Source organism: Equus caballus, chromosome 1 (assembly GCF_041296265.1).
Source record: "Equus caballus isolate H_3958 breed thoroughbred chromosome 1, TB-T2T, whole genome shotgun sequence".
In the NCBI taxonomy this organism is placed as follows: domain Eukaryota; kingdom Metazoa; phylum Chordata; class Mammalia; order Perissodactyla; family Equidae; genus Equus; species Equus caballus.
Genome location: NC_091684.1, coordinates 62,193,619 through 62,210,232, shown reverse-complemented (window position 1 = coordinate 62,210,232; position 16,614 = coordinate 62,193,619). Strand labels below are relative to the sequence as shown.

General features: G+C 41.4%; 2 protein-coding genes and 1 long non-coding RNA gene across 58 annotated transcripts in view; 2 read left to right on the top strand and 1 right to left on the bottom strand.

Annotated features, from left to right (window-relative positions):
- The window catches only part of USP54 (ubiquitin specific peptidase 54), a 113,401-nt gene extending 100,270 nt beyond the window's left edge, over window positions 1–13,131 (top strand). For 23 of the 50 annotated variants that reach the window (XR_011423216.1, XR_011423209.1, XR_011423200.1 and 20 more), the window contains 4 exons: window positions 6,144–6,262; window positions 6,580–6,720; window positions 10,047–10,233; window positions 11,805–13,131. Coding sequence is in view for 37 of the 50 variants with exons in the window: in XM_070227080.1 (XP_070083181.1) it covers window positions 6,144–6,262; window positions 6,580–6,720; window positions 10,047–10,233; window positions 11,805–12,364 (1,007 nt within the window). In the remaining 13 variants the exon portion in view is untranslated. The remainder of the gene's footprint in view (window positions 1–6,143; window positions 6,263–6,579; window positions 6,721–10,046; window positions 10,234–11,804) is intronic. The other 27 variants (XR_011423211.1, XR_011423208.1, XR_011423199.1 and 24 more) reach the window with 2 other exon arrangements.
- LOC138916276 (uncharacterized) lies at window positions 11,744–15,513 on the bottom strand. The gene is made up of 2 exons (XR_011423309.1): window positions 15,001–15,513; window positions 11,744–12,314 (listed from the first exon to the last, which is right to left on the bottom strand). It is a non-coding gene; the product is annotated as an uncharacterized lncRNA (long non-coding RNA).
- Window positions 14,775–16,614, top strand: part of PPP3CB (protein phosphatase 3 catalytic subunit beta) — a 43,295-nt gene continuing 41,455 nt past the window's right edge. For 5 of the 7 annotated variants that reach the window (XM_023645248.2, XM_023645238.2, XM_023645215.2 and 2 more), the window contains exon 1: window positions 14,794–15,013. In XM_023645248.2, the coding sequence (XP_023501016.1) occupies window positions 14,929–15,013 (85 nt within the window). In that variant the 5' untranslated portion in view covers window positions 14,794–14,928. Of the gene's footprint in view, window positions 15,014–16,614 lie in introns of all 7 variants that reach the window. The other 2 variants (XM_023645224.2, XM_023645207.2) reach the window with 2 other exon arrangements.

Genomic DNA, 16,614 nt, shown 5'->3' with positions numbered 1-16,614 from the left:
TTATAACTTAGATTGATGCACTTAAGAACTCCAAAGCCTGGAATATTGTCCTGGCTCCATCATTGACTCTCAGTATAAATTTGGACAAGTCACTAAAATCCCAGGGCCAAGTTTTTACCTGTAAAATGAAAGAATTGATTGAATAATTCTTTTAAAGATACCTTCCAGCTCTTAAAATGATACGTATGATTCTGGGAAATTGAACTCGGAGAATGTTATCTTTAGCTCAGGTATGACAGTTTCCATAAAATGGTACAGGTTGCTTGCATACTGCCAACCACTGTTTAATTACAGCCAAACAACAAGTGTTTATTGAGTACCTACTATGTTCCCAGAGCTGGCAGGGTAGGGGGGATATCACATAAATATAAGATTTGATATTAAGTTTTTTAAAAAATCTGCATCTTAGGGTAGACTTTGCAATAACATTTATAAGTGATCCTTAGGTACATGGGACAGGGCAGTGTGGGAATATTCTAAAAAATGAGGAAGAACTGGAGTCATCCTCAATTAGCTTTCTGTTTAATATAAGGGAGAAAGAAGACACAAATGTCAAGTGTTTTAAGAATAATAATAAACACATATAAAAGAATATATTGCAATTAAAATTGAACTAAGTGAATGTCAAATATTATATTACCCCCCAAAAAACCCCTTATATCACCCAAAATAGCAACATTTTTCATTGTAGACAGTTTTGAAAATATATCAAGTAACAAAAATCATTGATAATCCCACTCTTAATAATTTCATGAGTTTTCTTGTGGCTTCGTTTTTATGCACATATATATTTATTTCATTTTGATTTTACAGAAAGTAGGATCATTACAATATATGTATATAGTTTAGTCCTGTGATTTTCTTACATTATATCCATGAGCATTTTCCCTTTGAAAAAAATTACTTTCAATGACTATAATGTGCTACATATGAATGTTCCATAATATATTCAACCATTCCACTGTGGTTGGAAACTTAGGTTACTTCCAATTTTTTGATAATATAGCACTGTGATGAATATCTATATTCTTAAGTGTTTGGCTACATTTCTGATAAGCTCCTTAGAATAAACTTTTAGAAGGGTATTAACTAGTTGAAGGTTATAAACTTTTAAAAATCTCTTAATACATACTTGCAAATTAGCCTTTAGGAAGATTATACTTCTGGAAACAATATGAAAGAGTACCTACCAACCATTAATTTTGTACTTGATAGTGAACAAGAACTAATTTTAAAAACCCATTTAATAAGTCAGTTCTTAAAATACTTGTCAAACCAAACACATTTTGGTTAGAGTCTCTGTTTTAAATTGAGTCTTTAAGAAGTGACATGAGATAGAATAAGAAGTGATCAGGAGAAATAAATCAGGAAGTAGATGATGAAGGAGAATGCCAAGTAGCGTCCATATATGACAGGATATATCTTTGGGGGGGAGTCCTTTATCTTATTGTAAGCCATGCATTAAGCACCAAATTAGTTTTTCCTGCAGCTTTATTGACATAATTTACAAATAACATTGTGTAAGTTTAAGGTGTACAATGTGATGGTTTGATACCTGTATACTCTATTGTGAAGTGATTATTACAATAAGGTTAGTTAACATGACCAACACCACAGATAATTACAATTTTTTTGTGGTGAGAACATTTAAGATCTACTCTCTTAGCAACTTTGATGTATATAATACAATATTGTTAACTATAGTCATTATACTGTACGTTAGATTCCCAGAACTTATTCATCTTATAACTGGAAGTTTCTACCCTTTGACCAATATCTCCCCATTTCCCCCACCCCCCAGCCCCTGGTAACTACTGTTTTATTCTCTATTTCTGAGTTTGGCTTTTTTTAGATTCCACTTATAAGTGAGATCATACAGTATTTGTCTTTCTCTATCTGACTTTTTACTTTAAAAAAAAAAAAAAGCTTGGGGCTGGCCCTGTGGCAGAGTGGTTAAGTTCGCACGCTCTGCTTCAGTGGCCCAGGGTTTCACTGGTTCGAATCCTGGGTGCGGACATGGCATGGCTCATCAGGCCATGCTGAGGCGACCTCCCACATGCCACAACTAGAAGGACCCACAACTGAAATATATACAACTATGTACTGGGGGCTTTCAGGAGAAAAAGGAAAAAATAAAATCTTTCTTTTAAAAAAAGCTTTATTGATATATAATCTACATACCATACAGTTCACCTATTTAAAGTGTACAACTCTGGGGCTGCCCCGTGGCCCAGTGGTTAAGTTCACGTGCTCCGCTTTGACGGCCCAGGGTTTCGCCGTTTGGGATCCCGGATGCGGACATGGCACTGCTCATGAAGCCCTGCTGAGGCGGCATCCCACATGCCACGACCAGAAGGACCCACAACTAAAATATACAACTATATACCAGGGGGCTTGGGGGAGAAAAAGGAAAAATAAAATCTTTAAAAAGTAAAAATAAAATAAAGTGTACTATTCAATGATTTTTTAGTATATTGACAGAGTTGTCCATCTAGCACCACAATCAGTTTTAAAGTGTCTTCACCCCAAAAAGAAACCGTGTTACCCATTAGTAGTCACTTGTTATTTCCCCCTCCCCTCTATCCACTAGCCCCAGGCAACCTCTAATCTATTTTCTGTCTATAGATTTGCTTATTTTGAACATTTCATATAAATAGATTCATATAGTAGATGGTGTTTTGTGACCAGATTAATTTTGACATGATTATAATTTCTAAAGAGTTATATAAACACTGCCTTTGACTTATATTCTAAATTTTATAATATTTTGAAGCTGGGTAGACATCAGCTTAAAAATACAAAATAACTTTGTTATGGAAAATTTCAAGTATATTCAAAAGTAAAGAGTAAGAGTAAATGTTGTAATAGCCCCCCTGTACTTACCTCTGGCTTCCATAGTGATTATCTTGGCTAGTTATCAACATGTGGCCAATTTTGATTTAGCTGTAGTGCACTTCCCTTCCCCACTGAATTATTTTAAAGCAAATCCCAGAGATTATATCATATATTGTTATATCATTTCATTCATAAATAGTTTGGAATGTATCTCAAATAAGGACTCTTTTTTAAAAGGCAAAACTATAATATTATTACACCTAAAAAATTAACAATTTCCTTTTTTTTTCTTTTTCTCCCCAAATCCCCCAGTACATAGTTGTATATTTCATTTGTGGGTCCTTCTATTTGTGGCATATGGGATGCCGCCTCAAGATGGACTGATGAGCGGTGCCATGTCTGCACCCAGGATCTGAACCGTGGAAACCCTGGGCCACCGAAGCAGAGCATGGGAACTTAACCGCTCAGCCATGGGGCCAGCCCCAACAATTTCTTAATACAGTAACTAGTCAGTATTCAGATTTTCTCAATTGTTCCACTGATGTCTTTTCACAGTTGGTTTATTTCAAATCAGGATCCAAATCCACACATTACATTTTGTGGATATGTCTCAAGGCTTTTTTTTAGCCTGTAAGATTCTTGTCTCTTTTTTCCCCTTGCCAATTATTTATTGAGAAATTTGGTCATTTGTCTTCCACATTCTAGATTTTGCTGATTATATTCTAGTAGAATTTTTCCTTTTTTTAAACATGTTCTTCTAGCCCGTTTTTCCTGTAACCTGGTACTTAGGACTAGAGGCTTGATTAAAATCAGGTTCAATTTTTTTTTCCATTAGGAAGATTGGTCCTGAGCTAACATCTGTGCCAGTCTTCCTCTATTTTGTATGTGGGATGCCACCACACTGTGGCTTGACCAGTGATGCCAGGTCCACACAGGGATCCGAACCTGCAAATCCTGGGCTGCTGAAGCAGAACCTGTGAACTTAACTGCTATGCTACTGGGCTGGCCCCTCAATTTTTTTAATAAGAATATTTCATAGGTAGTGCTTTGTACTTCTTACATCATATCAGGAAGTACATAATGTCTGGTAGTCTTTCTTCTTGTTACTATTGATCAGTGAGTAGACATGTTAACCCTACCTTCTATCAAATCCAGTAATCCCCTCAACAGTACTACTTATGGATGGTCACCTCCAACTCTGCTTAAATATCTTTAAAGGAATCATAGTCTATTCCCTTCAGGAGGTTCCAATGGCCACATCTTTGTCTAGCAATCACACTTGATTAGGGGAGCACCAAATTTTAACCATTACAGCTATGATTCTTAAATCTGGCTCCCCATCATAGTCACCTGAGGAGTGGCTTTTAAAAAAAATAGAGAAATAATTTTATGTAAATAGGATCATATAGCACACATGCTGTTTTTATTATAGACAGTTTTCCTGTTTATCTCTCCTCCCCTTATATCAGTCTCTACTTTTTATCCCCCGCTTTCCAGGTAACAATCTAAACGCATATTTCTGTATTTTTCTGTTCATATAATACTATATAGACCTACATATACTGTGTTTTTTTGTTTGGGGATAATATTACAGATTTCTTTTTTCTTTTTAAATCAACAGTACTTCATGAAAATCCCCCCAGGTCATCTAGTTTTACTCAATTCATTCTTTTTAGTAGCTGGGCAATATTTGATATTGAGGATACCATAATGTTTTTAGCCATTTTGCTATAGATGGATATTACATTATTTCTAGTTCTTGGTGACTACAAACAATGCCACAATATACTGGTATTTTTGCTTCTTATTCCCAGGAGTAGAATTGTTGGGTAAGAGGGTAAGTATATTTTTAATTTTAATGGCTATTTCTAGATTGCTTTTTAGAAAGACTATAACATTTCACATTTCCTCCAACAATGTTTGAGGATATTCTCCCACACTTTTTGGGGAAGCCTCTTAAAAATAAATATTCCAGCCTCTAACCACAAAGATTCTGATTCAGTACATCTGTGGAGAGGTACAAGAAGCTATGTTTTTAAAAGAATCTGAGTGGTATTGGAACCACTACATTTAAGCACCAGGAAACATTAAAAATAACTGGTCAAAGCAGAAAAAACAAAAAAAGAAGATTTGCTGGGCCGGCCCCATGGCCGAGTGGTTAACTTTGTGCACTCCGCTGCAGTGGCCCAGGGTTTCGCCAGTTCGGATCCTGGGTGCGGACATGGCGCCGCTCATCTAGGTCATGTTGAGGTGGTGTCCCACATGCCACAACTAGAAGGACCCACAACTGAAAAATAGACAATGTATACTGGGGGGATTTGGGGAGAAAAAGCAGAAAAAAAAAAAAGAAGAAGATTGGCAACACTTGTTAGCTTAAGTGCCAATCAAAAAAAAAAAAACAAAAATAACTGGTCTCCTAGCTTAGTATCAGCAATATCATGCTTTAGTCAGATACGTATATTAGAATCAAAATATCAAATCAAGATGAATTGGTGATAGACATATATATCAAATGTCAAAGGCACGTGCATTTTCAGAATGGAAGGCTTAATTAGTTGTGTTGGGGCAAGCGCCTTGGGAATCACATATCCAGTTTGGAGCAGCTCTTGTATTAACAGTCTAGCAAGATTTGGAAGAAGAGATAAGCATTGAATGATTGTTTAGAATTTAAGTGATTGAGAGAAGCTAATGCAGGAAATAAAAGAGCATCACATATAAGTAATGTTGTTGAAGAGCTCCTGCTCATAGTAATAGGAAGGTGTGAAAATCAAGAGACTTGAATTTTGATATTGGTCAAGCTACTTACTATCTACCTGTCAGACCCTGGAACTCATTTTCCTGTTATGTAAAATGAGGAGGTTTTATAGATGATTACTATGGTCATTTCAATTCTTAACTAGACTGGAGATAATAGCTCCCTTTGTCATCACAGATACTTTAGAGAATCACCATGTCAGACAATTTCCTCTGTATATTATAAGTCTTGGGCCCAAGTCTGACAAGCAAAGCTGATTGTATTTACAAAAATGAAATGAAGCAAGATGGGAACATTCAGCTATCTGTTCACAGAGCCCCCTCTCTACAAGGTTCTTCAAGGCCCGTATCTGAGACCCATGTGGCCTGTAGGAAACTATCTATATTCTGAAACTCGTGTTTCTACATTCCAGGAACACTTCCTTCATTGGGTTAAGGGATGCATTTTTGTTATTTAATGAAATAAGAACTCCTGAGTTTTGTGTTGCCAGGCTCAGGGTTTAGGATCCAGAAGAAGAGATGGCTTCAACTTGTATTTATGTTTTTCTTCTTAGGCTCTGCAGATGGTATGGGGAGGAGGTTGCACTCAGCCCCTGGCCTTGGTCTCTCAAAGACCCCAACAGCAGAAATGGAGCACAGTCTCCATGGAGCCAGCACAGTGCCTGCTTCTCAGGTAGTAGCCTCAGATGCTAAAGTGATGGGCCTGGGAATGGTGTATTGGGGAAGGAATCGTGGAGAGATATGAATAGTAGGGCTGGTAGTAAGTCAGGGGTATGGTAATATTGGGCTATTAGAAGAGAACAGGTTTATGAGTGGGCTTCTTTTGAGTGAGAGGAAATTGCCACATGGCCAGTACTTTTCAAATATATCTGATTCAGGTCTCTGCTAGTGAGTTTATCCTGTTCTCTCCCATATCCTTGGGGACAGGGTCTGTGGGAAAACCACAAGTCTGGTATTATGTGTCTGCCTGTATGTCTTGTGTGTTTGAAGGCTGCACATTGCCGAGGCCGCAGCAGAGGGTGTGGGAAGGATGATCAGTATGGTGCAGAGAACTTTCGCCGCATCTCACGCAGTCTCAGTGGCACTGTTGTCTCAGAGAGGGAAGAGGCTCCAGTTTCTTCCCACAGTTTTGTAAGTAGGATCAGGGTCTGTCTATTCAGAGTACCCTCTTTTCTTGCTGGGTAAAAATATAGTGCAGGTGAAGGGGCAGGAGAAACTGAGATTGTAATTTGGGGGAAAGCCATGTGCAATCAGCAAAAATGAGGGTACCTAGCCTTTGTTTTATTGACACACATTAAGATTGAGCCCAGAGGAATGTCCTTTCCTTGTAGCAGTTCTGGAAGGTATATCGTTGGGTTCCCCAGGGTGAGAAGAGTCCTAGTAGTCTTGAGAAGAGTCTCCAAGAAGCAGTGGCTGCTGATTGGGTCAGAACCCATTGCACTAATCAAAGGAAGAAGAGGTGGAATAGAGTATTGTTTTGCCTTTTCCTCCCCACCCCAGTAGATGATTGAGTGGGGTCGAGTGTACTTTCAAGCTAAAATGAAGCATGTGCATTAGCAAGTAAAGGAAAATGATTTAAAATCCTCCTCCTTGAGGCTTTTCATATGGAATTAATGCAGTAATCTATAGGCGAAAGGGACTGGGACACTCAAGTCAGCAGAGGTCAACAAACTCAAATAGTTTCAGTGGCTGGGTTTATAAATCTTTCCTTTTGAGAATTTCACACACTTGCCCAAGGTAAGTTGAGTTTTCAATAGAGGTCAGATGCAAAGTACCAGTGCACTGAAGCTTGTTCATCAGGTCAGTTAATAAAAATTTAAAAACAGGTTTTAAATACATGGTACAAAAGTAAAAAGGTATAAAAGGATAAACAATGAAAACTAAACCTGTTCTACCAGTCCTTCAGATCCAGTTTCCCTTCCAAGAGGCTGTCATTTTTTTCCAATTTATTGTTTGTAAGTTCCTAAACACCTTTGAGCAGGTTGCCATTCCTTTTGGAAAAAAGTGGTGTTTTCTGCTCAGCATTTGTTCTCATACACATTTAATGGCAAATTGTTATTTTCCTAGGAGAATTGGCTTTCTTTCTCCTGACCTCTGTTTCATTCATTTATTCATTGATTGCTTCTTTTAAACGAATGCTTATTGAGCTTATGTTCTAGGTATTGTGCCAGGTGCTGGTGATACAGTGGTGAGTGAGTCAGATATAGTCCCTGCTCTCATGGACTTTACAGCCTACCTGGTGAGACAGATAAATAAACAAACAATTACAATATAATATGTTAGAATTTAATGCTATGGGAGCATAATAGAAGGGACATCTAAACCAGGCTTGAGGGGATTAATGAAGGCTTCCTGGAGGAAGTGAAAAGAATACAGCAGGTAAATAGACCTGAAGTAGATATTAACTAAATTAAAAGAAGCTCATTTGGTATGGCAGGATTAGAGTCTGGTGAGGGCAGGATGGAGAGTGTTGACAAGTGAGACTGGAAAGAATATAAACAAGGGTCATATCATGAACCACAGTAAATAGTTTGGGAATATAGAGAGAAGTAGACATATTGGAGAACCAATTAGGAAGTAAAAGTCAATGAGGTTTGGTGTCTGCCTACATGGATTTGAGGAGAGTAGAATCAAGGATGATACCCAGGAATTAGGGTTCAATATGATATATTTGAAGGAAGAGAAGTGTGCAATTTTGGATATATTAAGCTTGAGTGAAGATATCTGGTAGGCCTTTGGATGTGAGACATAGCTTGAAATTGAGATTTGAGAATTGAAAAACCATTAAAAAGAAGAAAAGAGTACTGCAAAAAGAGGCGAGGAGTCAGAACATCTCCCTGAAGAGTATCAGTTTAAGATGGTTCTTCTGAAGAACTCTAAAAGGAGACTTAGTAGAAGAGACCAGAGAGATAGAAGGGAAACCAGGGAAGTGTGGTGTCACTTTCTTTTGTCCGGAAAAAAAAGACTAGTTGGCTGTGTCACTGCTCAGAGGACTGGCACCTGGTCCTTAGGCTGTATGGTAAATGCTTACTATGTGCCAGGGTGTAGGAGGAGTTATGAGCTAACACTGATGAAACAGCACAAATTCTGCCCTTGAATAGCTTACAATTTAGTAAAGGAAATACGATATTCTGGCATATAGATTATTTTATTTAATATATTATTTATTTAGTGCCTATAATGTTCCAGATGCTGTTTAAGGTGCTGGGGTTACTGGAGTGAAAAGAAATGTATTCTACTAGGAGAGAAAGACAATAAATAAGTAAACAAACCCCAGACAATGTGTGATAAAGAAGAATAAAACAAAGCAAGAGGATAAGGAGTTATGAGGTAATAGTAGTTATTCTCAGGGCTATTTTTGATAGAGTAGTGAGGAAAATCAGCTCTAAGGAAGTAACATTTGATCAGAGACCTCACTGATATGAAGGTGTGAGCCATGGGAAGCACATTCCGGGTAACAGAAACAGTAAAGGCCTTGAGGTGGAATGAGCTTGGGGTGTTTGAGGAACTTTAAGAAGAGTGTTAAAAGACACAGGAATGGTAGGAGATAAAGTGAGAAAGATCGGTATTGCCATATCACATAGGAACTCGCAGGCCACAGTAAGGAGGAGTGGGCTAGAGGTAGGAAGATCAGATTGGAAGCTGTTGCAGTGGTCCAGTTGAGTTTAAATATGAAGCCTATAGGTAGAAATGACTGTATTTGGCAAAGGCAACTAACAGAATTGTGGATGAGAAGTACAAAATTAAGGGCAATGTCAACATTTGAGTCTAAGTGACTTAGGAATATGTGGTACCAGGAGGAGGAGTTTGGAAAGACGTTGGTTAGATTTTGGACATATTAACGTTTTAGATGTTGAAGGGGTTATTTCTGAGATTTGCCACAAAAGTGAATGACTAATGGTGTATAGAGCAGGACATAGGGATTAGCGGTACAACCTTGACAGGCAAGAGAGGAGACTGGAATGTAGCAGTGACAGGAGAGAAGATGGCCTAGTAGAGTTCTTCTCGACTGTACATTTAAGGAGATATAGTTTAGTTCCCAATATTTAGAGAATACATAGAATTTTCTTTCTCAATCTCTCAGATTTTTTGAATTTTTCTCTCTCATTTCTTCTATTTTTTAATTTTGATCTCAATCTTTCTAATTCTACTGTTAGAGTTACAGAGTTTGCTAAAGACCTAAATGATAGGGTTGGGAAGGTGAGGGCTATGAGGAAGACAGGTTAAGGGAAGAGGATGTGCAGTTTGGTGTCTCCAGTTCATAGTGGTCAGGATGTTTCCTAGAGAGGCTGATGGGGAGAGTGACTGAGTAAACTGGGTCCCTCTCCAGAACAAGGCATGTTTGTATTCTAGTTCCTTCCATCTCCCTCTGCTTGCCTCACTGTGTTTACCCAACCATATCCTGCTGTGTGTTAATCCTCATCTCTATGGTTTTTTTTGTCTTGTCTCATTATAAGGATTCATCAAACTTGAGGAAAAAGCCTTTGGAAACCGGGCACCGTTGTTCCAGCTCCTCTTCCCTCCCTGTCATCCATGACCCTCCTGTGTTTCTCCTTGATCCCCAACTCTACCCACCCAAACCACAGTTCCTGTCCCCAGATGTCTTGATGCCCAGCGTGGCAGGGGAGCCTTATAGACCCCCAGGTAACTGTCCCCAAATCTAATATCATGTGCCAGAAATGTGGTACCTTTCCAGGGACCTAGAAGGATCAAATCAGTACACTTTTTGGGGGGGAGGGTGTTCCAAGGTGGGATTGTAAAGGGATATGAATTACTGCTTTAAGGTCAAGCATTGATCTAGATGAATTGTGATTGCATCATTTCTTGGGCAACATGGTTCTTACAGTAACCCAACTAAGGATCTAGGTTCTAACACTAAGGGTCTAGACCAAAGCTCCCAGAATCTAACTACCCATGAAAATGAACTGCTTCAGTCATGATAGGATAAGCTTTTAAGTGACCAAGGGGAGTTAATGCCCAGTCTTTAGGATTCTCCCCAACAAGGAGTGAATGGAAGACTTGGAAAGACCCTGTACATGGAATGCCCATGCTATGTGTACAAACCCAGACAATCTTGGGGAAGGTGGGCAGCATCCTCTGGCTTTCTTTGACCCTCCACAGCAAGATTTGCTCCTTTTCCTCCTCATAGGCCGAATCTATGGTTTAAGGCAGTAATTCTCAGTGGGAAAGGGGAGGTGCTACTGACATTTAGTAGGTAAAGGCCAGGGATGCTACTAAACATCCTACAGTGCACAGGGCAATTTCCCCACACCTGCCCCTGCAAACAAAGAATTATCAGCCCAAAATATCAGAAGTGCCAAGGTTGAGAAGCCTTGGCTTACGGATATAAATGCCCTGGGGTTAGGGGGAGGGGATTGTGGTTCTAGAACAGAAGATAATGTAGTATTGTTGATATTTGTGTCCAGATTTTAGGGAGCTTTGGATAAACAGACCTTCTGGATAGATGGACTTCCTATTACACAGTGGAGCAGCCAGGTAGCCAGCCTCCTTTGACAGTTGTTACGGGCATCTGATCAGTCAGCAGCATTTATTACAGCCTGTTCTGCACCAAATGCTGCAGTGAATACAGAGGAGAAAGAAGGCGGCTCCCTGCTCTAAAGAGCTGAGTTTAAATAGTAAATATATATACATATATACAAGAGTATAATGCAGATGTTAATGGGTTATAAAATAAACAATGGAAAGTATTTTTTAGAAGTGACTTTTGAAAAATTAGTTATTTTGTTTCTTTCAAGGGGAATTAATGTATAGAATCTCAGAGAATAAGCAAGAATATAAGCAGAGACAGCTTAACTGGAGTGAAGGTACTATGTTAAGAAAAGCTGAGTTATGTTTTGGAGTGGTGGTTCTAGGAGTAGAGTTGTCACAATGAGAGTATACATTTGCAATATTAAGGAGCCATTCATGAGCATGTGTGTATGTGTTGGAGGAAGGATTATGGTGGAGTAAGGTAGAAGTATGGCAACATCCAGGAGACTGTTTCATTTGCCCAGGTTGGAAGTAAGAGACTTGATTTTGATGTATATTAAGAATTTTAAAAAATGAAATTAAAAGCAAAGCTAGGCTCTTTCCCTCTTTGTGTGTGTATGCTGTTGGAGGGGTGGGGAGTTGGGAAGAACAGCCAGGAATGGTCTTCTGGGAGGAGAATGATTTACTGAAAATGCTCAATCTTTGGGTTTCTTTTCTCTTCCCAGGAACTTCGAGGAGTGTCCAGCAGTTTCTGGCTATGTGTGACAGGGGTGAAACTCCCCAAGGGGTCAAGTACACAGGAAGGACTTTGAACTACCGCAGTCTCCCCCATCATTCCAGAACAGATGCCTCCTGGGGACCATGGTCAGAGACCCACCAGCACATTGGGGCCAGATTCCTGACTACTCCAGGATGCAAGCCTCAGCTAATGCACACTGCCACACTACCAGAAAGACGCCACGGCCTTCAGGTTCCTCATGCTCAGTCCTGGGAGGATCTTTTCCATTCACCCTCCCACCCTCCCATTGTTCACTCCATGTCTCCACCATCAAGCAGTCTTCATGTACCCCTAAGGTCTGCTTGGAATTTGGGTCCTGTTCCAGGGTCTCGAGCCCCTGGTCCTCGAAGAGTAGATATGCCCCCAGATGATGACTGGAGGCAAAGCAGTTATGTCCCGCAGTCTGGGCACAGGAGGACAGAGGGAGAAGAGTTTCCGTTTGTTCTAGCAGATGCCCCTGAAAGAGAGCAGATCAGGGCTAGAGCCCTGCAGCACAGCAGGTGGTAACGGTCACCCCTGTCCTTTCCTGGAGCCACAGCTTTCTCTGTTAAACCGATGTGGCAGAGTTGGTACCCTGCATCTCTACCAGGATTGTGCTAGTCTCATCTCAACATAGAGTTGGCAGTTTCTCCTAGGGGTGCCAGGAACATCTAACAGGACTTGGCTCTTTGAGAGGGAATATTTGAAATTCCAATTTCCATTCACCTAGCAAAAGGAAGCAGCTGCTGTTTAGGGCTTATTTGATCCACTTTAAAGATGAATTCATATTCCTCTGGATACTAGCCATTCCTTAGGATCTTAGGGTTACCATTTTATTCCTGGATACTTTAGGCCTTCACCTGCACCTGATCCCTTATCTAATTTTCCCTGCTATATTACCTACTTCTAGTCTTTGTTTTATCCATCTATCCCTGTTATCTGACCTTCTGTCTTCCCCATACCCCATCCTTTGAGGGACATGTAGTCCCGTGGTCATGGTCCTGACCACATCATTCAGGGCAGCCTACCTGCCCAGGTATTATGGACTGTCAGTCTTCCCTGTGTCCCCAAACCTTAGGTGTAGAATGCAGAGGTGCCAACATAACATTTGCCCCTCTGAACAGATGGAGTCAGGCACACTAACACACCCTCCTGTTCTTAGCAGCAGAGCCATTACTGCTACTTGCTCAGTCGCCATTATAAACCCTCAAAGTCAGCTGAACTGTTTTAGGGTCAAACATACTGTTTTTGTAAAGTATTTTTCATGAATAAATCTGTAAGATAGTTCTGTTTAATTCCTTGTCATTTGTCTATTTAATTCCTTTTGTATGCTCTTGCTCTTTTGTATTGGGGTGGGGAGACCTTAATAAGCAAGAAATACTAATTCGCAGTGGCCTGGGGCTCCCAAAGCCAGAGCCACGGCACAAACATATATATGTATGTGTGTGTGTATATATATATGTATATATATATTTATAGTCGAGAGAGAGAGAGAGAGAGAAAGAGAGAGAGAGACTGAGTGAAAGTGAAGAGCCAAAAAGGATTAGAAGGATATATACTCAAGGTAGGAGTCAATGGGCCCTAAAATGGAGTGACTTTCCTTGTTGTTACTGTCGCTAGTATATTTCCTACCCCTTTCCTGCCAAGAGGCACTCAATACATTACACACTTTCTCCATCCTCCCTTAGGGAGATTTTCTGGGCATTCACACTCCTCTTACAAACTTAGTTCTGTTCTATGTACTCTTGGTGCCCTCCCTCTACAAGTTTGTGATGGGTCTCCTATCCTTTCCTTGTTCTCTTCCCATAGCTGGCCCTCCCCTTCCCTTCCCCTGTGGAATTATTGCACTTCTATGCCAGAAAGATACATTTTCACCCCTGCCTCACTCCCAAATTCTCCTCCCTCTAAAAGATATTTTGTGGGCTCCGTTGGCAAAGAATACCCATTGGGCATTTCCCTCCTCTCTTACCCCAGGTCTCAGAATCATTGAGATTGACAAAAAGAAAGGGTAGAAAGGTACTCTTTGAGACCTTTGGACCAGAGCTTAACCTAATTATCACCATCCTTTATGAACAGATTCTGAGCACGTGTAGTATTGAGCAGGAGGATGGGGAGGAATTTCTCACTTCATCCCACTTGGATCCTATGCTATCACGATAAAGAGATCTTAGTGGTTACACTGGTGGTCCCTGACTCAGTACATCTGGTGTCATACACACTCTCTCTTCTAATAATTATTGATTAATCAGTCAGTTCTTCTCCCACTACCCCCTTCCCCATGAATGTCCATCCCTATAAAGGTTCTATAAGTCACCTGGGCCCAGATTCTGTATGTGCACAGAAATATTTATGAGGAACTAATTTCCAATTCTCCATTTACTCCTCTGCCTTCCAAATCTCTATTTTCTGAGTGAATCAAGAGGGAGGCTGTGTCCTTTTCAGGTGAATTCTGTAGACTCTTTGAACATCTCTTGGTGTCATCCTTTCTCCTTACCTGTTTTGATTCTTAACCCTTGGAGCTAGTCTGCTCTTTCTGCATTCTTATACTGTGCCTTCAGACTCTTGACAATTCCACGCTCTTAAAACAAGGGCCAGATTCTCAAACTCCATTTCGAATGATCACTTCTGCTCTAGAACCTACAATGCCTTCTCTATTCTCCTGTCCCTTACCAACCAAATTACCCAGGTCTGGTAGCCAAATTGTTATACACTTGTTTCTCTATTAGTAGGAGATTCTGAGGTTTGATCACGTCTCCCCATCTTACTGAGAGCTCCAGGAGAGCCGGTGTCGTGTTTAGCACTCCTTCACAGACAGCCCTCTCTCCTCACTCTCTTTTTTTCTGCCTGCTCAGAATTTCAACCTGATCCCTTGGCCTCGTCCTGTTTCTCTCCCAGCCTTAGTAATTTTGCCCAAGTCCCTAGAGCCTGCTCCGCCCCCGCCCCCGCACGCGCGGTGCATGCCGGTCTTAGCCCCTCTGTAGGGAAAGAGGGTCCGCCATGTTCCCCGGCGGCGCCGCCGCTTGGCTCTGGTAGCCGCCGCCCCCGCCCCCAACCCCGCCCGGCCCAGCGCCTAGCCGAGCCCCGGGCCCAGCATGGCCGCCCCGGAGCCGGCCCGGGCTGCACCGCCCCCACCCCCGCCCCCGCCGCCCCCTCCCGGGGCTGACCGCGTCGTCAAAGGTGAGAGGTGGACGAAGCCCTGGGGGCCTGGCCTGAGGAGCTGTGTGTGAGGGCGGGCGGGAGACCGTCCCCTCCGGAGCGGGCCCGGAAGGGCGGGCGAGTGACTGGCTGCCTCCCTTGGGGAGTGGCCCCTGGGCGGGCCCCTGCTGGGCTGGGCCGAGTCGGTGGCAGCGGCTCCGCGGTCTCTCGCTTGCCTTCAGGCCGGGGCGGGGGTTTCGTTCTTGTGGTCTCCTAGCCGAAGGGGTGAGGCTATTGGCCGCAGTGAGCCACTTTCTTTTCCTCCTCGGCCTGTCGAAGCGGCCCAGAGGCCGCGATTAGCTTCCTGCTCCGTGACAGCTGCACGCCTGGCTCGCCGGAGCGGACCGAGGGGCTCGGAGACCTTCAGCCACGCGAGGCCGGGCGTTGAGCAGTCAGAAATCACCTCGGCTTTGGCCCACGCCTGCTCCCCAGTGACAGCCGTTCGCCCTATTCGCGCCTAGTTAGCGCCAGCCCCAGGAGTTCGCGCCCGGCCCTCAGGTGTCACCCCCCGCGGAAATTGGGGGAACCATATGGGATTGGACAAGGGTGAAGGGACGAGGCAGGATTTGGGGGCCCCGGCTTTAATTCCAGAGTAGATGGAGAAAAGCAGTATAAAAGAAGAAAAAAAAAGCCTCGTGGATAGGAAGAAGCATTTACTTACAAAACTGTCAACACTGTTTGGTCAAAGGCCAAAAAGAGTTACCGTTCCCTTGCAAATACACACCCACACACTCCTCCTTGAATAAAAAGTTAAATATTTCTCAGCTGGGGCAGAATTTATGGATGTTTACCGACAGTAGGTCAACAGATTAATTTAAAAGAGAAATTGAGAGTTGCCTAAGATTTCCGTGCTCTGTGGGAGGGCCCATCAACTTCAAACACTGCTGTGGAGGTGAAAAACAGAATTTGGAATGATTTTTCTTTGCTATGTAGCTTGGTTAATAAATTGAACTCATTTTAGAATAAAGCTTTCTTTATTGTATTACGTTTATTTTGGAAAGATAGAACTTTTATTTGTTTTATTTTTTTTCATTCACCTCAAATCTACTGGCACAATGTTTAAACACGGTTAGCCCAGTTTTTGAAATCTGACCAGATATGTTTCCATTAAAATATTTAAAAACAAGAAAAACTTTTCCCTTTGTGTTTTTCAGTTTTAATTTTTCACTTTGAGCCTCCTTTAATAACACTAATTTGTATCCAGGCTTCTGTAGATAATCTTTAAAAGTTAGTAGTCTGTCTGGTTGGGCTAGGTGTTGGAATGAGCTGAATAAAGAGCTATGGAATTCTTGCCCTGAGAAGTCTTTTTAAAAAGAAAAAAATTAGTAGTTCAGGCATTCATCCTATCATGAAATCCTGGAGTTTTGTGGAGGTGGGAACAGGAGACACAGGCTGCTTCTTCATTTTCTGACTATATATCTGTGTTGTATGTTCATTTCCTTGGGCACTTTCCACCCTACTATTAGATGGGACACCAATCACATTCCTGAACAATGGGTCTGTGCTATCCTTACACTTGTGAATCTTCTTGTTTCTTGTCATATATATGGTAATGTTTTCCCTGTACTGATTTAATACATTAA